Source organism: Tympanuchus pallidicinctus, unplaced genomic scaffold (genome assembly GCF_026119805.1).
Source record: "Tympanuchus pallidicinctus isolate F22 unplaced genomic scaffold, pur_lepc_1.0 scaffold1, whole genome shotgun sequence".
NCBI classification, from domain to species: domain Eukaryota; kingdom Metazoa; phylum Chordata; class Aves; order Galliformes; family Phasianidae; genus Tympanuchus; species Tympanuchus pallidicinctus.
This window is the reverse complement of record NW_026294618.1, coordinates 8,948,338-8,965,725: the sequence shown is the minus strand read 5'-3', so window position 1 is coordinate 8,965,725 and position 17,388 is coordinate 8,948,338. Positions and strand designations below refer to the sequence as shown.

General features: G+C 41.5%; 1 protein-coding gene across 5 annotated transcripts in view; it reads right to left on the bottom strand.

The window, feature by feature from the left end:
* Positions 1 to 16,509, bottom strand: part of LDAH (lipid droplet associated hydrolase) — a 107,448-nt gene extending 90,939 nt beyond the window's left edge. For 3 of the 5 annotated variants that reach the window (XM_052688855.1, XM_052688875.1, XM_052688865.1), the window contains exons 1-2: positions 16,345 to 16,509; positions 6,749 to 6,907 (exon numbers count right to left, since the gene is read on the bottom strand). In XM_052688855.1, coding sequence (XP_052544815.1) covers positions 6,749 to 6,907; positions 16,345 to 16,378 — 193 coding nt within the window. In that variant the 5' untranslated portion in view covers positions 16,379 to 16,509. Of the gene's footprint in view, positions 1 to 6,748; positions 6,908 to 8,168; positions 8,247 to 16,344 lie in introns of all 5 variants that reach the window. The other 2 variants (XM_052688846.1, XM_052688836.1) reach the window with 2 other exon arrangements.
* Between the last annotated feature and the right edge of the window lie 879 nt (positions 16,510 to 17,388).

The following is a 17,388-nucleotide window of genomic DNA, read 5'->3' as shown; positions in this document are numbered from 1 at the left end:
ATGCAGCACCAGAACAGGTGCCAGAACCTAAAAGTGCCATCAGCCAAGAGGTAAAGAGTCATCTTTCCTCTTGATCTGTTTTTTTTTTTTTTTTTTTTTTTTTCTCCTCATCGCCAGCAGCAATCCCCTTCCCTCTAGTCGTATTTTCAAGACAAACAGTGACCACTACTGTGCCCTGGGGTATACTGACTGCTGACTTAAGAAGTACTTGCTGCCTGAGAGCATGGAAGAACTTTCCTAGACTGACTGAGTGATCTCTACTCCAAAACCTGATTTCACTTCACCAACAGTTCTGTTCTTTCTTTTCACTGGTTTCATCACACATGAAGTACCCAAGGTTCACATGCTGGATTCTGAATTACGTTCTGCCCAAGGCTGTCAGAAGCTGCATACTCTGCATCTAAATCAGCTGATACTGGGAGTCCTTACTATATTTCAGGCAGTTCTTGCTGAGAAATGGTTACAACACCAACAAATCCATTTAAACCCATGGATCTTGTTTAAATTAAAGCACACCCTAAAATCCAATTGAACCGGAGTAAACACATTTTACATGGTTTGTAGAGTCATGAAATAATTTTCATTGATGAGCAGAGCCGCAGTCACCGTGATAGCAGTAGCTCCTTCTGCAGACCTCTGAAAAACCATTCATTGCAGTGATTGCTCAGCAGAGTGAAAGATTAACCTTACAAAAGCTGTTTTAGTGGTAGCAAAAGAGCGCACACCAATCAACCAAAGTAAGTAAAAACTCTCCACAAAATACAAAGGAATAAAGCCTCAGAGCAATACAATAAGTTCTAATGTAAATTATTATTGCATGCTGCTATTTAACAAACTTTTCCTAGCAAATGCTGAAAGATGATTTTTAAACACTAAATGAGGAGAGGTGAAGACAAAGTCAGATAAAGTACTGAAAGCTTTTCAGAGTCCTTGCAGCACAGTCAAAAATAGAACTTCAAAGACTAAGAGGAAGCTTCACTTCAAGGCAGAAACCATTAGAGACTGGTCATAATCCACAAATATTGTTCGTACTATTTTCACTACTGAAAAATAGTTAAGTAGTCTTCAAGTGACAATGGTGACGGGGAAGTCAGTCATGCAGTTACTCCAAAGAGAAGATCAAAATCCAACCATCTGTTATGCAGAAAAACAAAAACAACGCTTGACTTGGAGGATTAGCTCAGAAGATCAAATCCTTATACTGTGAAGTAAGCATCTGTTTAAAGCCTCTGTTTAAAGCTTATAAGGACTTAAACATCACGAAGTCACTGCTTGTGATGGTAAAACAATGATCCAATAACCCAGCAGCAATGAGATTGCAAGCAAGTAGATCAAGAAAGTTGGCAAACAGAGGGAACAGTCTGCGTGTGTGCCAAATAAATTCTGAGGTTTTTGTATATTAATGAATGAAATTTACATAGTATTCTTTATCAGAAGAAAACAAATGTTATTTACATTATGCATTATCAACCATAAAGTAAGCTATTCGAGTACAGGTCTGCAAATAACAAAGTTGCCTAGATTACATCATCATCTTTATGACCATTACTGTCTGGAAAGAAGGTATTACAATGCACTCCAGCAATGAAATGCAAGAAGAACATTGTGAAGACAGGTCTAACAGCAGAGTGGTTTTAAAATGTGTACTGTATTTATTTGCAAAATTCAATGTTTCATAAATACACAGACCCAAATAGACACTTAAAACAGTAAGAAAAATATTCCATTACACTCTGTGGATCCTGGTTTCCAATGAACCCAAGCAATGTTAAATATTTCTGCAGTAGATTTTATACCTCATTGCTAATTTTACACTAAACAAACACTGCAAAAGGAAAAAACAGACCTTTATGACACAAGAGGAAAAAAAGTAATTCCTGTCTTTCCCCATAACGCCTACATTTCCAGAAAACCAGGGACCTGATCCTTCAACTGTATACATTTAATTTTACTCTCGTGGGCAAACTTAATTATTTTAATAGAAAAAAAATCATATTAAGAACAGTAAACAAGTACACATGTATTCTGGACTGAGGACAAGAGAACAAGTTGGGCATTTTGCACAGTAATTACTTCAATAAACACATTTTACTTACATGAGGAAAAAGGTTACAAAACAACAAAGTGCACATTAAACATTTCAACATGTCAATCATTCAAGCATACACAGACCACTGTATATAAAAGCTCTGCTCTGCTGTGGCATGAGACTGAACTCCACTGAACATCGTGCATTTTAACTGCTTCAAGCACAGTTAAATTCAATCCAAACTCAGTGGGAAATTTTCCATTGACTTCAGAGTATGAAACTGTTGTGGAGTTGGCTCTCCTGAGTTTTTTCAAGAAATAAGTCAGGGCAAAAATGAATCCTTCACGTCACGGAGAAATCCAACTAACAAGAATAAGCACATAAGAGTTACTCTCAAGCATCTTGTGACAAGATTCTGTCAGAAGTTGAGGATTTCATCATTCTTCTCTTCCTCTCCCTCCAAGTCTTGTTTTGATACAGAAATCATATGCACGGATTTCATTTAAACTGGAAAGGCATGTACCAGATCAGCTGAACACACAGAACAATGCACCACATACAGCAGGACCAGGCATGCTCAGCCACTGAACACCTGGCTGCATGCAATTTGCTTTTTGAATGAGAGTTGCCCTTGGCTGGCTGCTTCTTTCACTGAACTGTATCAGTTTTCCCTTTCTGTCCTTCATTATTTCATTCCATAAGGAATCTGAATTAGGGATACCTGCCTTTCAAGTGTGAAAATTGCTGGACTCTAGAGGGTTCTGCATTTCATACTTCAAAAATCATGAGGAGAACGCTATCTACTCCTGTTAGGTATATGAATATGCTGCCAGATGGCCCAAGTGTCCAGATCCTTGCTTGAGCTGTGCTTTTTGTGTAGGCAGATAAATGTCCTTGAAGGCCAAAAATAAAGTATATAACAGAACAGAAAAAAAAAAAAAAAAAAAAAAAAAAGAAAGAAAAACCCACCAAACATCTGATATATGAGAAGCAAAATGGCATTACGTGATGCTAGCTCCTAGCCAGCCCCATGGCACTTGCAGCAGGGAACTTGGGTGACTGGACTGACTGCCAAATCTGGGTATCCAAAACGAAGATAACATCACTGTAGTTTTGTCTTCACTACAATGCCAGGGTAAAAGGAAATTAATGTTTGTTCTTCCAATGAGAAGCTGTGGCATTGTAACCATAAGCGTCTTGGCAATCATCTCACAGCAATACGTGTAAAAAACAGAGTATAAACCAAGTCATTCAGGGCAAATATGCCTTAAATAGCCATTTCTCTTGACCCAGTTTCTGAATTAAATATCAACCAGCAATGGCATATTACTAGATGAACTGCACACTTACAGATGAGGTACAACAGATACGACATGGCTTCATCCCTAAAGAGAGCCAGTAAATAATGCACTTCTTTTACAGGACAGCAAAGATACCAAGAGAGGGGAAAAAAAACCAAAACAACACACCCTTCTATTCAGAAGAATTGAAAAGCACTTAGTATTCACATTTTACTAGAAAATAAACAAAGGTAAAGAAGAGGGCAACATTGTTCCCATTGATACTGTGCAATATTTTAAGGTTTTCCTTAAAACTTCCCCATGGAGGGCGACTCCACCACCTCCCTGGGCAGCCATTCCATGCCTGACCACTCTCTGAGAGAAAAAATGTCTCATGTCCAACCTAAACCTCCTCTGGTACAACTTGCAGCCATTCCCTCAGGTCGTTGCCTGGGAGAAAAGGCCAAACCCCTCCTCATCACAACCTCCCTTCAGGAAGTCATAGAGTGCAATGAAGTCTCCACTAAGCCTCCTCTTCTCCAGACTCTACACCATTAGTCAGAAGAACCATTCAAAACTATATTGGTATCTTAGCCATAACGCTCAACATAGAATCTCTTTTGTATTAACAAACAAGTTAGAAATCAATGAAAACATTCTGCCTGCTTTGATGGCTTTTTGAGTTTCCACCTCCACTGATGTTCAGGCAACACAAAGATACACTCTGGGAACTGAAACAAACTCTTTCCTGACTAATCATATTCCAAAACGAACTGCAGGAGGCAGGTATGGATATGGGAGTGAAGAACAGACAATCACAAGCCATTAATATAAATTTCCCTTTAAGAATTTAGTAAAGAAAGTACACAGTTATAATGGAAAGCATTAGGCATTTCAGATGTTGTGGCAATGCTGTCAAAAATCAGTTTTTGAATGCATCTCACAGTATTTCGAAGTGTTTGTTTAGTTTGGTTTCTTAAAACCAGCTCCTGGATGTAGAAATCTCTTTCCTTTAGAAGAGAAGCTTTTAGCTCTTCAGTGAGGCATTATCCACGGCAACACCCAGACACAATAACTTAATCAGAAACAAAATATAGTCTGTTCAGTAGCAAAAGGAGGCCAATAGGAAATCTTAAGGAAAGTTTAAGGGAAGAGACTGGTGTGGAAATATAAATCAAGAGCAAAGCAGATATAAGTGACAAACAGGATTTCCAAAAACGGGTAGCAAGGGCTGAGCAGCATCTTGAAAAAAAACACACAATCATGATTGAAGAGGGAATTAAAATCGTTGTGTGATTCTAAAACATTTAAATACTTGGCTTTCAAAACATAATATTGTTGAATGATTATTCTTGGAATTGTTTGTAGCACTTCTATGTACACGGATCCTTGCGTTCCTGAATATCAATATTTGCTACTCAAACGCAACTTCAGTGTCAGCTTAAGATGCAAAGATTGAAGTCATTACATTAAAAAATACTGTTATCATCTGAAGATAAATACTTACTGTAAATCTAGCAAAATAAGCTTTATAATGAAAAAAAAAAAAAATAAACCTTTGTTGCTTTTTGCTTATTTTACACTTGTTAGAAAAGAGGAGCACAATAAATGAAACAGAATCCACAACACTGCCACTCATCTTTAAGGTTCTCCTTGTGAAGAGTTCTTCGCCTTTCTGCTTTCTGTGTTAGCAAAAAGAATCCTCTCCTCTTAACAGGACATAACACACGGCACTACACAGTGACTGAGGCCAAGGGAGTAGGAGGAAAAGCTGAGGAGCTAGGTACTCTAATGGCTGGCTAGGCTACAAGAAAACAACCTCATCATCAATTATTTCTAATCTAGCTACTTTGCAGCTTCGTAGCTCTTGTTGCTGCATTATTTTTAATTGTTCACTCAGTGAAAAAACTCCCAGTTCTGTTTCCAGCACAGTTCTGAAATTAGAGTAAAAACATACACGAGCTGCTTACAAGTTTGCAGATTGCTACAGAAATGCTTTGAATATTCTTCTGATGTTTATCTCTGATCATCTATCTAGTTAATATGAAATGCTACATCCCCATAGAAGTATACTGCGGGAAGCAAGACTCATGTAGCTTTGCTACTCCGTTTTCTTGCAGACAAGTTTTCTATGATAAACTCAGAGTCTGTAAGTTCTGCACGTCCTGGTGCACTTCAAGCAAAATAACTTAAAGACAAACCACGGCTCCAGAACCTGAGGGATAAAGAAACTTACCTGTTCATTTAAGGTCTTCCAGAAATGCCTTAAGTGTAAGAAACCAACAATCAAAAAGCATTAACTCACACTTCATAGAATCACAGAATGGCCAGGGTTGGAAGGGACCCCAAGGATCATGAACCTCCAACCCCCTGCCACATGCAGGGCCATTTAATACCAGACCAGGCTGCCCAGAGCCCCATCCAACCTGGCCTTGAACACCTCCAGGGACGGGGCATCCACAACCTCTCTGGGCAGCTGTTCCAGCACCTCACCACTCTCATAGTAAAAACCTTCCTCCTGACATCTTATCTAAATCCTCCCTCCTTCAACTTAAAACCATTTCCCCTCGTCCTACTATTATCTACCCTTTAAAAGAGTCAGCTCCCACCCTATTTGTAGGCTGCCTTTAGGTACTGAAAGGCTGCAGTGAGGTCACCCCGCAGCCTTCTTTTCACCAGGCTGAACAAGCCCAGCTCCCTCAGCCTGTCTTCATAATTTAAACCTCTGGAAAACTGTTTCACACATTTGGATCCAAACAGATAGATCGTTGTAATAAAAGGTACTCTTCACAGCATCTGGCTTAAAAAGCTGTTCCCATAAAGCAGCAGTGATGAACTCACTGGAGCCTTATTTCTTCTTTTCAGTTGCAGCAAGAGTTTAAACTTCATCGTGATTGTGTGAAAAGTTATGCTCCTAGTAAACTCCAGGAGGCAAAGACATAAAATCATTGTGCCCAAAGAAAGTAACAAAATATTCTGTGGTGCTTCCAAAATCTTGTAAAGACTGAAAAATGGGATCCGGTCACCATCTCACCATGAAGCAAAGAGCAGCCCACACATTGGCCCACAAACAGCAGAGTGCATTCAAACAACAGCTTGCACAAGGCTGACATCGCAACACCACTTTCACATACAGTAAATAAATAGAGTGCAACTAAAATATATGATGCTGTCAGCAAACAACCACCACAGTATAAATAACTGAGACATTCCAATTTCTCAGTTTTATCTTAAACAGAAATACAAATAACTTATTGTTGAGATTACAGTTCTACAGTACTAATTCAATTCCAACAAAGAAATTTCATCATTCCAATACCACTGATTTTTAGCCACTTGTGTGCCAGATTTATCCAGGAACATTTCTGATACTGAAATTGAGCGTGCCTATTCCAAATCATCACATTTCCAAACTTAAAATGAACAAAAAGGCACTTACCAGGAATTATCATGAACAACAGCCTGGGTAGATTTTTACTTTCATCCTTTGAGAGGTCTTTCCAGGGCCCACATTTTAAAACATGGGTAGCAGCTCCACAACAGTAGATAAATTCTTCATGCAATGGTACTGGCTCTTCTGACACTGATCTCATGTTTGCTGTTAGACAGAACAAGACACTGTTATAACAAATTGGCAAATACTTACATATCTGGCTCTTTGCTATCATAACTTTCCATATTCCCATGGAATAACTGGGAAAAAAACCAAGAAACTATAGATTAAGAACAAGAAACCTAGATTAACACAGCACTGATGGGGTATCTATCTGAAAGCCAACTCCTGTAACAGAATACAGTGACCTACGTTGCAGCACATGGACTGACTCCCAAACAGCTATGAGACACATACTTTTCTACCTTAGGATGAAGCAAGCGATCTTCTACTCAGCAAAGCCTATTGGGAGACCTTGAACACATCTGACATACTCAAAGGCACTTACAAACAGATCTGTACACTCAGGTGTTTTACTACGGATCAGGACTCCATCTACTGCCATTGCATTGGGTGAGAACACTCAGAGCAGTAGTAGATGGCTGCTGCCACACAGCTAGGACTCTTCAACGTTCATCCTTATTTCAGTTGACTCCAAAGCAAAACACTAAAAGCAAAAAATAACCTTCCTTTGCATGCACAATTCTTCATTACTTATGCAGTTGTTCTCATAACATACTAATCACTCTATCCTACAGTGTTACTTAGGCTTGTAATTACTTGGATTTGAAAGATTGCTTGGTAACAACATTTACAATCTGCATTTAAATACCATTTGATGAAAGGAACTTGTCCTAGCACTGCATAACATAACCAGAGTAAGCTGTTTAAAATTTCACCTACAAATTGCCCAGTCACAAAACAGGACAAACAGGCTGCTGCCTCTTCTAAAGAATGGTACGCAAGGGAGAGGGACAGTGGTAATCCCAAGGACAACAATAAGCCCCAGAGAGCAGTGCTGGAACCAAAGTAAAGGAGAAGGGTACAGCAAAGCAGGCTTGATATATGCAACTTCACAAAAGTACGTAAAATACACCCCAGGGTGTCCAGGAAGCTGGCATGATTACCACAAGTCTACTCTCTATCCTTTTTGCTACTGATTGAAGAAGCGCTCAAAACTTATAAGAAGGCAACCATCATGCACTTGCTCAAGACAGAGGATGCAGGGAGCTACAGGTCAGTCAGCCTCCCCTCAGATCTCACTGAGCCACCAAGGAAAATCCTCCCAAAGTTGTAAGCACATAAACATGACTGAGAGCATACGAAAAGGATTTGGCATAATCTGTCCAAATAACTTCATTACCTTCTACAAAGAGACAAATTACTCAATGGCTGATGGAAGAAATCTTGATGTTGCTTAGCGTACCTTGAGCAAGACTGCCTCCCACAATATTCTTCTGATCAGAGTAGCAAGATGGAGATTAGGGAGGCAGACTATAAGGTACTGTTGGGGGGAAAAAATAACACAAAGCTAAACAAAAAGAACACAAGAAAGAAAAAAAAAAAAACTTAGCAGCCCAACGTCCCTCAGGAATCAATATTGAGCCAATACTGTTCAACGTCTTCATTAAGCACCTGGATAATGTGCTATGAAGCACTTGTCAGCAGGTTTGTGCATGGTACCAGCCTGGAAGGCAGAGCAAGAATCCCTTGGAAGGGACCCACAAGGATCAAGTCCAATGCCAAGCTCCACACAGAACCACCCGAAATTCAAACCCTATGCCTGAGAGCGTTGTCCAACTGCTCCTTGAACTCCAGCAGTTTGGGGCTGTTACCACTGCCCTGTGGAGCCTGGGCCAAGGTACAACCACCCTCTGGTGAAGAACCATTACCTACTACCCACCTGCCATTCCCTTGAGTCCTATCACTGTCATCACAGAGATCAGTGCATGCCCTGTGCTCCCATCATGATGCTGTGTGCTGAACAAAACAAGAGACTTACTTTGCCTCTAGACAGTGTTGCTCTCCAAATGGACGTTGGCCTGACAGAAACCACATGAAATCCAATGGCAAACAAAGTCCTACACCTACAGTTCAATAGTGCAATATGGCAGTACAGGCTGGGTGCACACAAGAGTAGCTTTGTAGGAAAAGCAAGAGGACGACAAGCTGAGCATGAGTCAGCAGCGCAGACTTGGGAAAACAAAGGCCAAGAGTATAAATGCTGCAATAGCAAGAGTAGCCACCTGGTTGATGGACATGATTATTTTTCTTCAAGCGCTGGAGAGGATGCATCTGGAGTACTATGCCCAGTTTTGGATTCCTCACTAGACAAGATGTCACAAGACATTAACAGACTGGAGAAAGTCAATCAGATGACAAGATGATAGGGGTGCTGAGGCACACGGCGGATGTCCAAAGGACAAGGATTAACAGTTAAAAGTTGTACTTTCCTATGAAGCCAAAAAGAGGTTAAGTTGTAATCCAGTATCAGCCTAGCCCTACTTGAGAGGTACCTACAAAGACAGCCCTGCCAAACTTCTCTTTGCAATGACAGATGGTAAGCCAAGAAACAGCAGTCACAAGTTGTGCCTCCAGAGATGCACATTATGAAAAACTTAATCGCTAAGAAAGCAGCGGATGACAAGTCTGAGAGATACTGGAATCTCTATTGCTGGAAGTTTTTCAGACACAGCTGGATAAAAGAATATTTTTGTATTATTCTAGCAAAGGTAGCAGAAGGCTTCATGAATAGGTGACAGTAATAAATTATATAGATCAGAGAAAAGGTCTCTGAACTAGGTCAGCCCTCTAAAAAACAAAGGGAATGGAAACAGATACATTCCATTGATTGACTCTACAAATTTTATTATTACTATTTTTAATAAACACCATCCTAATTGGTGAGTTTTGTGACTGAATTCAGTATCAAAGTGCAAAAGACTAACTAGAAAGGTAGTGAGATTGCTCTTGCTGACTGCTAGAAACAAAGGCTCTGACAATTTCTGCAGCATTATCCCCAGAACAGAATAACCCAGACCTGATACAAGCTCTTTGATTTGCAGACAGGAATACACTCACAGCTAAGAGCTGGCAGCAAAAGGAACAGACATACTGCGTGATAGGAAACCTGCAATGATGAATGGGGGCTGGAATGAGGATGCCCAGATCTCATCAAGGATCGCTTTGGACAAACTACAGTCAAACAGTGTCAGATTTTTTTATGGAAAAATTAAAAGTGGTCAAAAACTTTGTAAGCTGATGCGATATCGGTCACAAACCTTGACTTGTTTTACGTAAGGAAATCAGCAGAAGTCAGTGGCAGATGAAACTGAAATATTTTTGCATTTTATTTTACTGTATAATTCTGTTAGCTGTATGACAGAATTGCCATGCTAGCCTCTTTCAGGCTGAAGAAAGAATTCATTTTAAAAGGTCCAGATTTTAGGGATTCAAAGCAGGAATACATACCTCTGTTGTGTACTGCAAACAGAAATGGGGACCTACAGCTGTAAATGTCTACCAGTGATTAACATAATGAACAGAGCAACCTCAACAGAAAAACCTCTTGCCTTCATTCACCATCAAACTTGTTCCAAAAAGACTGCACCAATATGAATAGTTTCAGAGAGTTCTGGAGGTATGAAGTTAAGAAATCATAAAACACTGCTAGAACCCACAATGATACATATCTACATTGTTCTGGTACAAAATTATTTTATGAAGACAGCAGTCAAAAACCCTGGAGAAATAGATTAGGGAAGCTCACCTTAACACTGACCACTCATTAGATCACACAGAAAGTACTGGTTTAAACAGAGCTCATCACATACTTAGCACAACATAAAAGAAATCAAATGGAGTTTTTGTTAGTTAACATAAATGATGAACTGTAATAAAACTGCTACTGCACTCTTTGTGTTGATTTTCAACAGTATAAAACAGCAAATGAAAGACTTCCAAGACTGCAAGGCACAATGACAACTTCTAAGAAAACAGTCACAGCTGAAAGCATCAACTACTGGCCTACTGCACTCAACAGAATAGACAAGGGAAACCAACTTTTCATTGTAGTTCTGGCAATAACACACTAGTTTTTATTTTTGGTCTCTCTTCCCCTTCGGCAAGGATCTCAGTTTCTGTTTGTGCTGAATCTCCTTCACAAAGCCCTTGAATCATAGCATAATTTGGGTGGAAAGGGGCCTTACAGATCATCCAGTTCCACCCTGCTGCCATAGGCAGAGACACCTCCCACTAGATCAGGTTGCCCAGAGTCCCTATCCAACCTGTCCTTGAACACTCCCCAGGGATGGGGCATCCTCAGCTTCTCTGGGCAGCCTGTGCCAGTGTCTCATCTCACCACTCTCTGAGTAAAGAACTTATTCCTAATGGCTAAATTTCCCCTCTTTTTGTTTAAAACTATTATTCCTCGACCTATCGTTACAAACCCCAATTCAGTCCCACCTCAGCTTTTGTCTAGACCCCTTTTAGGTATTGAAAGACTGTTTTAAGGTCTTCCCAGAGCCTTTTCCAGGCTGGAGGCCCCTAGGTCTCAGCCTGCCTTCGAAGGAGAGATGCTCCAGCCCTCTGACCATCCTTCTGACACTCCAGAAAACCTGCTCCAACAGCTCTAAATCGTTCTTTCTGGGGGCATCAGACCTGGATGTACTGCCTCACAAGGGCAGAGCACAGAGGGACAATCACCTTCCTCACCCGGCTGGTCACACTGCTGTGATACAGCTCAGGATACCAGTGGCTTTCTGGGCTTTAAGTGCACATTGCCAGCTAACATTCATTTTTTTGTCCATCAACACCTCCAGTCCTTCCCGGCAGGGCTGCTCTCAGTCCACAACTGAAAGCCCATTATATTTGCCTGGAGCTCAAATAGATAAAGCCATGCCCTTACTAGGTAGGCCAAACAGTCCCCCCATTTAGCATTGTAACTTGCTGAAGTTAGAGGTAGGAATGTTACATTTCATGAACAAAGCTGTAAGAATCCATTCCATTCATATTTGAAAAGAAACACTATGGAATTCAAATTTCAGCACACGTCACTACCTAAAACAAGGCATGTTCAAAATGCAACAAGTATGTTAATTATGTTGGAGAAGAGATGATATGGGCCTTCACAGGTAATTGAGTCAGCAAAAGAGGAATGCAGCACACACTGCAAAAGAAATAAAGAGAAAATTAAGGGCATGTGCATAAAAAGAAATCTAGAAGGAGGAGCGTGAAGGAAGGAGAGACCACAGGCACATGTCAGAATCACAGAATCCTAGAAACACCAAGGTTGGAAAAAGCCTCTAAGATCATCCAGTCCAACTGTCCACCTATCACCAATATCTCCCACTAAGCCACGTCCCTCATTGCAACATCTAAATGAATCTTCCCTGCTGCAAAGTCAGGCCGCTCCCTTTAGTCCTATCACTCGTTACGTGGGAGAAGAGGCCAAACCTCACTATACCACTACCTCCCTTCAGGGAGTTGTAGAGTTCTAAGTTCTCATTTCTTATCCTAATTCAAACATCCCACGCAAGCCACATTTCTATTGGATTGTTGCTTAAGTCATATATGTAGCCTGGACAACAGTCAACAGCAACAAAGAAATAAGCACAAATTTAAAGTAATGGTAATCTATTCAGTCCTTTAAACCAGAGCACCCCAAAATTATGATTTTGAAGAAACTTCCATCTTTCAGCAGCATTAACAACAAGGAAAAAAAAAAAAAAAAAAAAAAAGGTATCTGCCACTTCATCTAATGTCAAAATAACTCCTTTTTCACCACCTATTAGATTCAAGGAGGTCTACACATTCTTTGTTCTTGTTAAGCAGGCAGAGCTCAAAGAGCATAATGAATACAAGTTGACAACAAAGAAAAAAAAAAAAACAAAAAAACCAGAACAACCCTACACCATTCAATTATCACCAGGCTGTCCTTCACTTGGCTTCCCCTACCTGTACTGTACTTCTCCCTGTATTGATAAGCATGCATCTTTCTATATACAGTAAAAAGGAACAGATACTCCTTTTTACTATGTTACTTTATGTTTCTTCTATATTTTTGCCTTATCTGTTCTAACACAAGCTTGAATTCAAAACACTTTTTTCTATTTCTCATTTTATTTTTTCAAATTACATGCCTTCGCATCAATGCTTCACTCACCTTCATTTCCAGCATCTAGCTACTGCTGCTTTTCTTGCTTTCCAGCAAGAACAAAGTCGTCAAAATACTGCTTACCTACAGCAGGCCAACTTACTGTTCTCTGAGCACCATTCTACAATTACCTCTCTACTTGTGTTTGCTGCTTACCACCTCCTGCCTGTCTTCTGCAGCACTTCCCAATTCATTTATTAACCTAAACAGGCTCTAAAGGCACCGTGAGGCATGACAATAAACTGGCCTTACGCAGCTCTGAGCAAAAGACAACAAAAATAAAGCAGAAGAATCAATGAACATGACATATAAACAAAGAAAAATAACAAACAGCGTTATTTCTCTTCCTGAGTCACTGCAATAACACACTGTGATCATCTGCACTAACCTTAGTCTTAGAATCCACATTCTCCCTAGCAAAGAGCAGTGGCGAGGTTCATCATCCTAACGAGGTGGATGGAACAGCAGCTGAGCAGTCAGGCTAGAGGGAAGTGTTATGGCAGCTGAAAAGCTTCTCCATGCATCTGTGCTCTGACAGACTGACAATTCTAGAAACAAGAGATTTTGCCATACTGGAAGCAGTGCTAGCTTGTTCCATAAAACAAGCACAATCACTCGCCTCTATTTTGCACAAGAACCCAGCTCACCAAAATATCCCTGTCAAACCTTGGTAACACAACCAAGTGCAAACACACAAGCATATGAAGCACATGTTCATCAAAGGTGGAAGTAATAACCCAGTTAACACCTAACAATTTTATTTCCAATTAGTGCTCCAATTTATTTTGAAAGGTAAAATTTGATTGTGTAGATTTCCATAATGCATTCCTATCAGTATACTTGAAGAAAATAGAAGATATAAAGAAAATTCAAGTAGATTACACATCTAAATAAAGGAAAGGGGAACATCAGCTGTAAGCAGAAGCATGAGATGAGACAGAAAAGGAAAAGAACAGCATGGCTAACAGCAGTAGCAGAAAGTAGCAGAATTTAGGAAGGAAGAAAGGAATCCTGCCATGCCTATATTTGCAGCATGTCTGGTTAGACATTGCTCTGGCACATCAATATTACCTGATAAATCAAAACAAGGCACTTACACAACGCACAGCCTCATCAGGCAGTTGTGAAAATCCACCTAGGTAAACAAATAGTTTTCTCATTCATTGCACTCATCTGCTGTGTAGTTGGGGTGGCTTTTCAGTGGAATCCCAGGTTTGCTATAAGCTTAAGATTCAGTTTAATTCAGACCTTTCACGTCACACATTTGCTCTCTATTATGAATATTCTTTTATTTAGAATGACTTCCTCCCATGTAACCTGTTTCTAAATCTTACTGCACATCTAAATACCATCAAAACGTGCACTGGAACCAAATTTAGTCAAAAGTTTCAATGAAAATCCAAAGTCTTACACAGTGGTTTAAGAGCAGAAAAGACAGTTAAGTCACCACTAACAGCATGCCTAAATTTAATAACCCAAATACTGTCTTTTATACCTTGCTTGTCTGTTTTCTGTGCAAGTATGTGCAAAACACTGCTAAAACTTACTCATCAAAATTCGCTCCTAATACTTGGCAAATATAACCTTGACATTATTTGAAACTCAAGACCTCCTCTGTTTCCAGCTAAGGTGCCAACATTATAATAAATCAGAATAATAGAAAAAAACTATTGCTTAAAAAAAAAAAATAAAAAAAAAACCACCAAAACAAAACACAAAGCTGTCTGCCAAAAAAAAATGTAAGTCTTGACAACTTTACTGATAAACTGTTTGGCTTGGCAGTCATGATGGAATTGATTTTTTTTTTTTTAATTAAATGATTAGCAATACACAACTTAATGTAATTGTAAATTATATGAAGGAAATGAACAGTTAATAACTCATCATTACCTTTTGGAATTTAAGGAGGAGTAAATATCAAATTAAGAATATAAAATAAGCAGAAAGGAAACTGAAAATGAATGGAATTGCCTCTTTAATTAGTTTGGCATTTGAGCCACAGAACTTGATGCCGAGAACACCAGAGCTTCACATGGGTACAAGATAAGAATGAGTTCACGGAGATGAAATTCACAGAGGAAATTTAGGTCTTCAGTGTACCTGTGCTTTAAAGTTCCTGAGCTGTAGGTTGCTGCAGGCTGAGTAAATACTTACAAGGCGGAGCCAGGTAAAGAAGGATATGCTCAGCTTTCACATCCATCTGTCTGGGGTATTGCCAAAGGCTCTTGAGAGATCACTGATTTCATATGCTTTTACGTAACCTTTGTAGAAATTCCATAATGGAAAACATTAATTGTTAACGCCAGGACTTAACCAGACCTGCAAATGTGTGGCAGCCTTCTTCATGAGCATCTTAAGCAAGCTCCATGAGAAGACAGGGAACTATCACAATCCTAATGTTTGAAGGCCTCTAGGACACTCACAATCGTAACCAGATGCTTCAAGAAGACCGTGCAAATGGACTTTTAGACCTTAATTGTGTATCACAGAGTCCCAGAAGGCCTGCAGCATACCACATCTCAGTGAATGAGGAGCTGCAGCACCTGAGAGGTACAACTATCCTGAAGATACGACGTCAGTACTGTCCTTTTGTTGCAAAAAAAGGAAATGCTTCATCACCTCTGCAAGCACAGCGAACAGGTTAAGAGAAGGAAAGCTTTCAACAACTATCATGCCTCCATACTGCTTCCTCATTACCTCCATTTTCTCTCTGCACCCATTTCCACGCCATCAGCTCCATTGCTCCCTGGCCCTGATGCTCCCCACCTGCCTGGCACTGGCACATTGCCACTGCAGCATCAGCCTTTGAGGTGTCACCTGGAGCCCAGGGTGATGCTCTGGGGCCACCCAGACTGACTGAGGATTCCTGGAGCAGGGCGTGGGGCTCCGCTCCTCCCAACCACCTGAACTATTCTAATAAAAAACATTTCACCTTCAGCATCTCATCTTGCTTTTCACTTTTAGGTACATATAATTGTATTGTTCTCATCCACTGGCCATTCTGTCCCTTAATAACCTGCTGCTTAGATAACGAGCATCACTCACAGCTGCAAGTCCACAGAAACACACACTAAGACGCTAAGCCCTGCAAGCAGCGTTACTGCAACTATTTTCTAGAAAGAAAAAGAAATCAAGCTTAGGATTTGCTTCTCGAAGTTCCATCGTGAGCTAAAAGGAAAACACAAAATAAAGGGAGCACAGGGATGCGTTATCGCTAACCAGCGCTATTGGGTGGAACGCGTTTGCAGGACAGGGCTTGGCCCCAGCGTTACGTAAGGCGGGTGGTCCTCCCGGCCCCGCCAGGCAGCAGGGCAGCAGGAGGGACGAAGGCTCCCGCCCCTCCGTCACCGAGGCCGCCGCACAGCCCCAGGGCACGGGCGGGCAGCTCGGCGGCCGCCCCCGCTCTAAACGAGAGCGGGCAGGGAAGGGAGGGGAGAGAGGCACGTACCTTCCCCTTTCGCCGGCTCCGCGACACCCAGCATAGCGGCGGCGAGCAGACGGACCGACGTGTGCTTCAGCCGGGCAGAAAAGGACAGCCGGGCGGCCGCGGGAGCAGCGAGCGGAGGGCGGCGGAGCCGCTCCTTCCGCCTTGGGCCGCGCGGGGTGGGCTGAGGGCGGCTCGGCTCCGCCCGGCCGTGGGGCTGCCCGCCTCCTCACAGCGCTCCGCCCCGCCGCGCCCGGCTCTGAGCCGCGACGTGCGGCCGTGTTTAGAAAGAGCGAGATGAAGCCGAGTGCTTGAAGCGCGGGGGAGGGAAGGGGCAGACAAAGCCTGGGTGCGCCCTTCGGTGCGGTACATCTTGCATCTACACCAGCAGAGCGGATAACGGCGTGAGCCTGGCTGCCCAGAATGCTAAAATGCGTTAAAGCAGATTGAAAATACGAGATACTGGGCATCAACTTGCAAAAAAAGCTTAAAAAGTAGCAATAAATCTGTTCTCAAAGCACAAGAGTGCTGCCTCATTCCATCCCGTGAGGTGTGAATGGGGTTCAGGGCAGGTGAGGCCCTGAAGGAAGGAATGGAATCCCTTAGAAGGTTGGAAGGGGCCTCTGGAGATCATCGAAACATAGAATCGCTCAGGCTGGAAAACACCTTAAAGATCATCGAGTCCAACCGCAATCTAACCATACTACCTGAACTCCAACAACCCTCTGCTAAAGCATGTCCCTGAGCACCGCATCCATTTGGTTTTTAAACACATCCATGGATGGTGACTCAACCACCTCCTGTGGAGTCTATTCCAGTGCTTAACAACCCTTTCTATAAAGAAGTTTTTCCTATACCCAACGTAGACTTATCCTGGTGCAAGTCAAGGCCATTTCCCCTCATCCTGTCACCTGTCACCAGTGAGAAGATCCCCAAGTCCAGCCCGCTGCTCAGGCAGGCTGCCTGCAGCAGGTTGCACATGTAGGTACCCAAATGGGTCTTCAGACTTCACAACCTCCCCAGGCAGTCTGTGCCAGGGCTCCATCACTTTGACAATAAAGAAGTTCT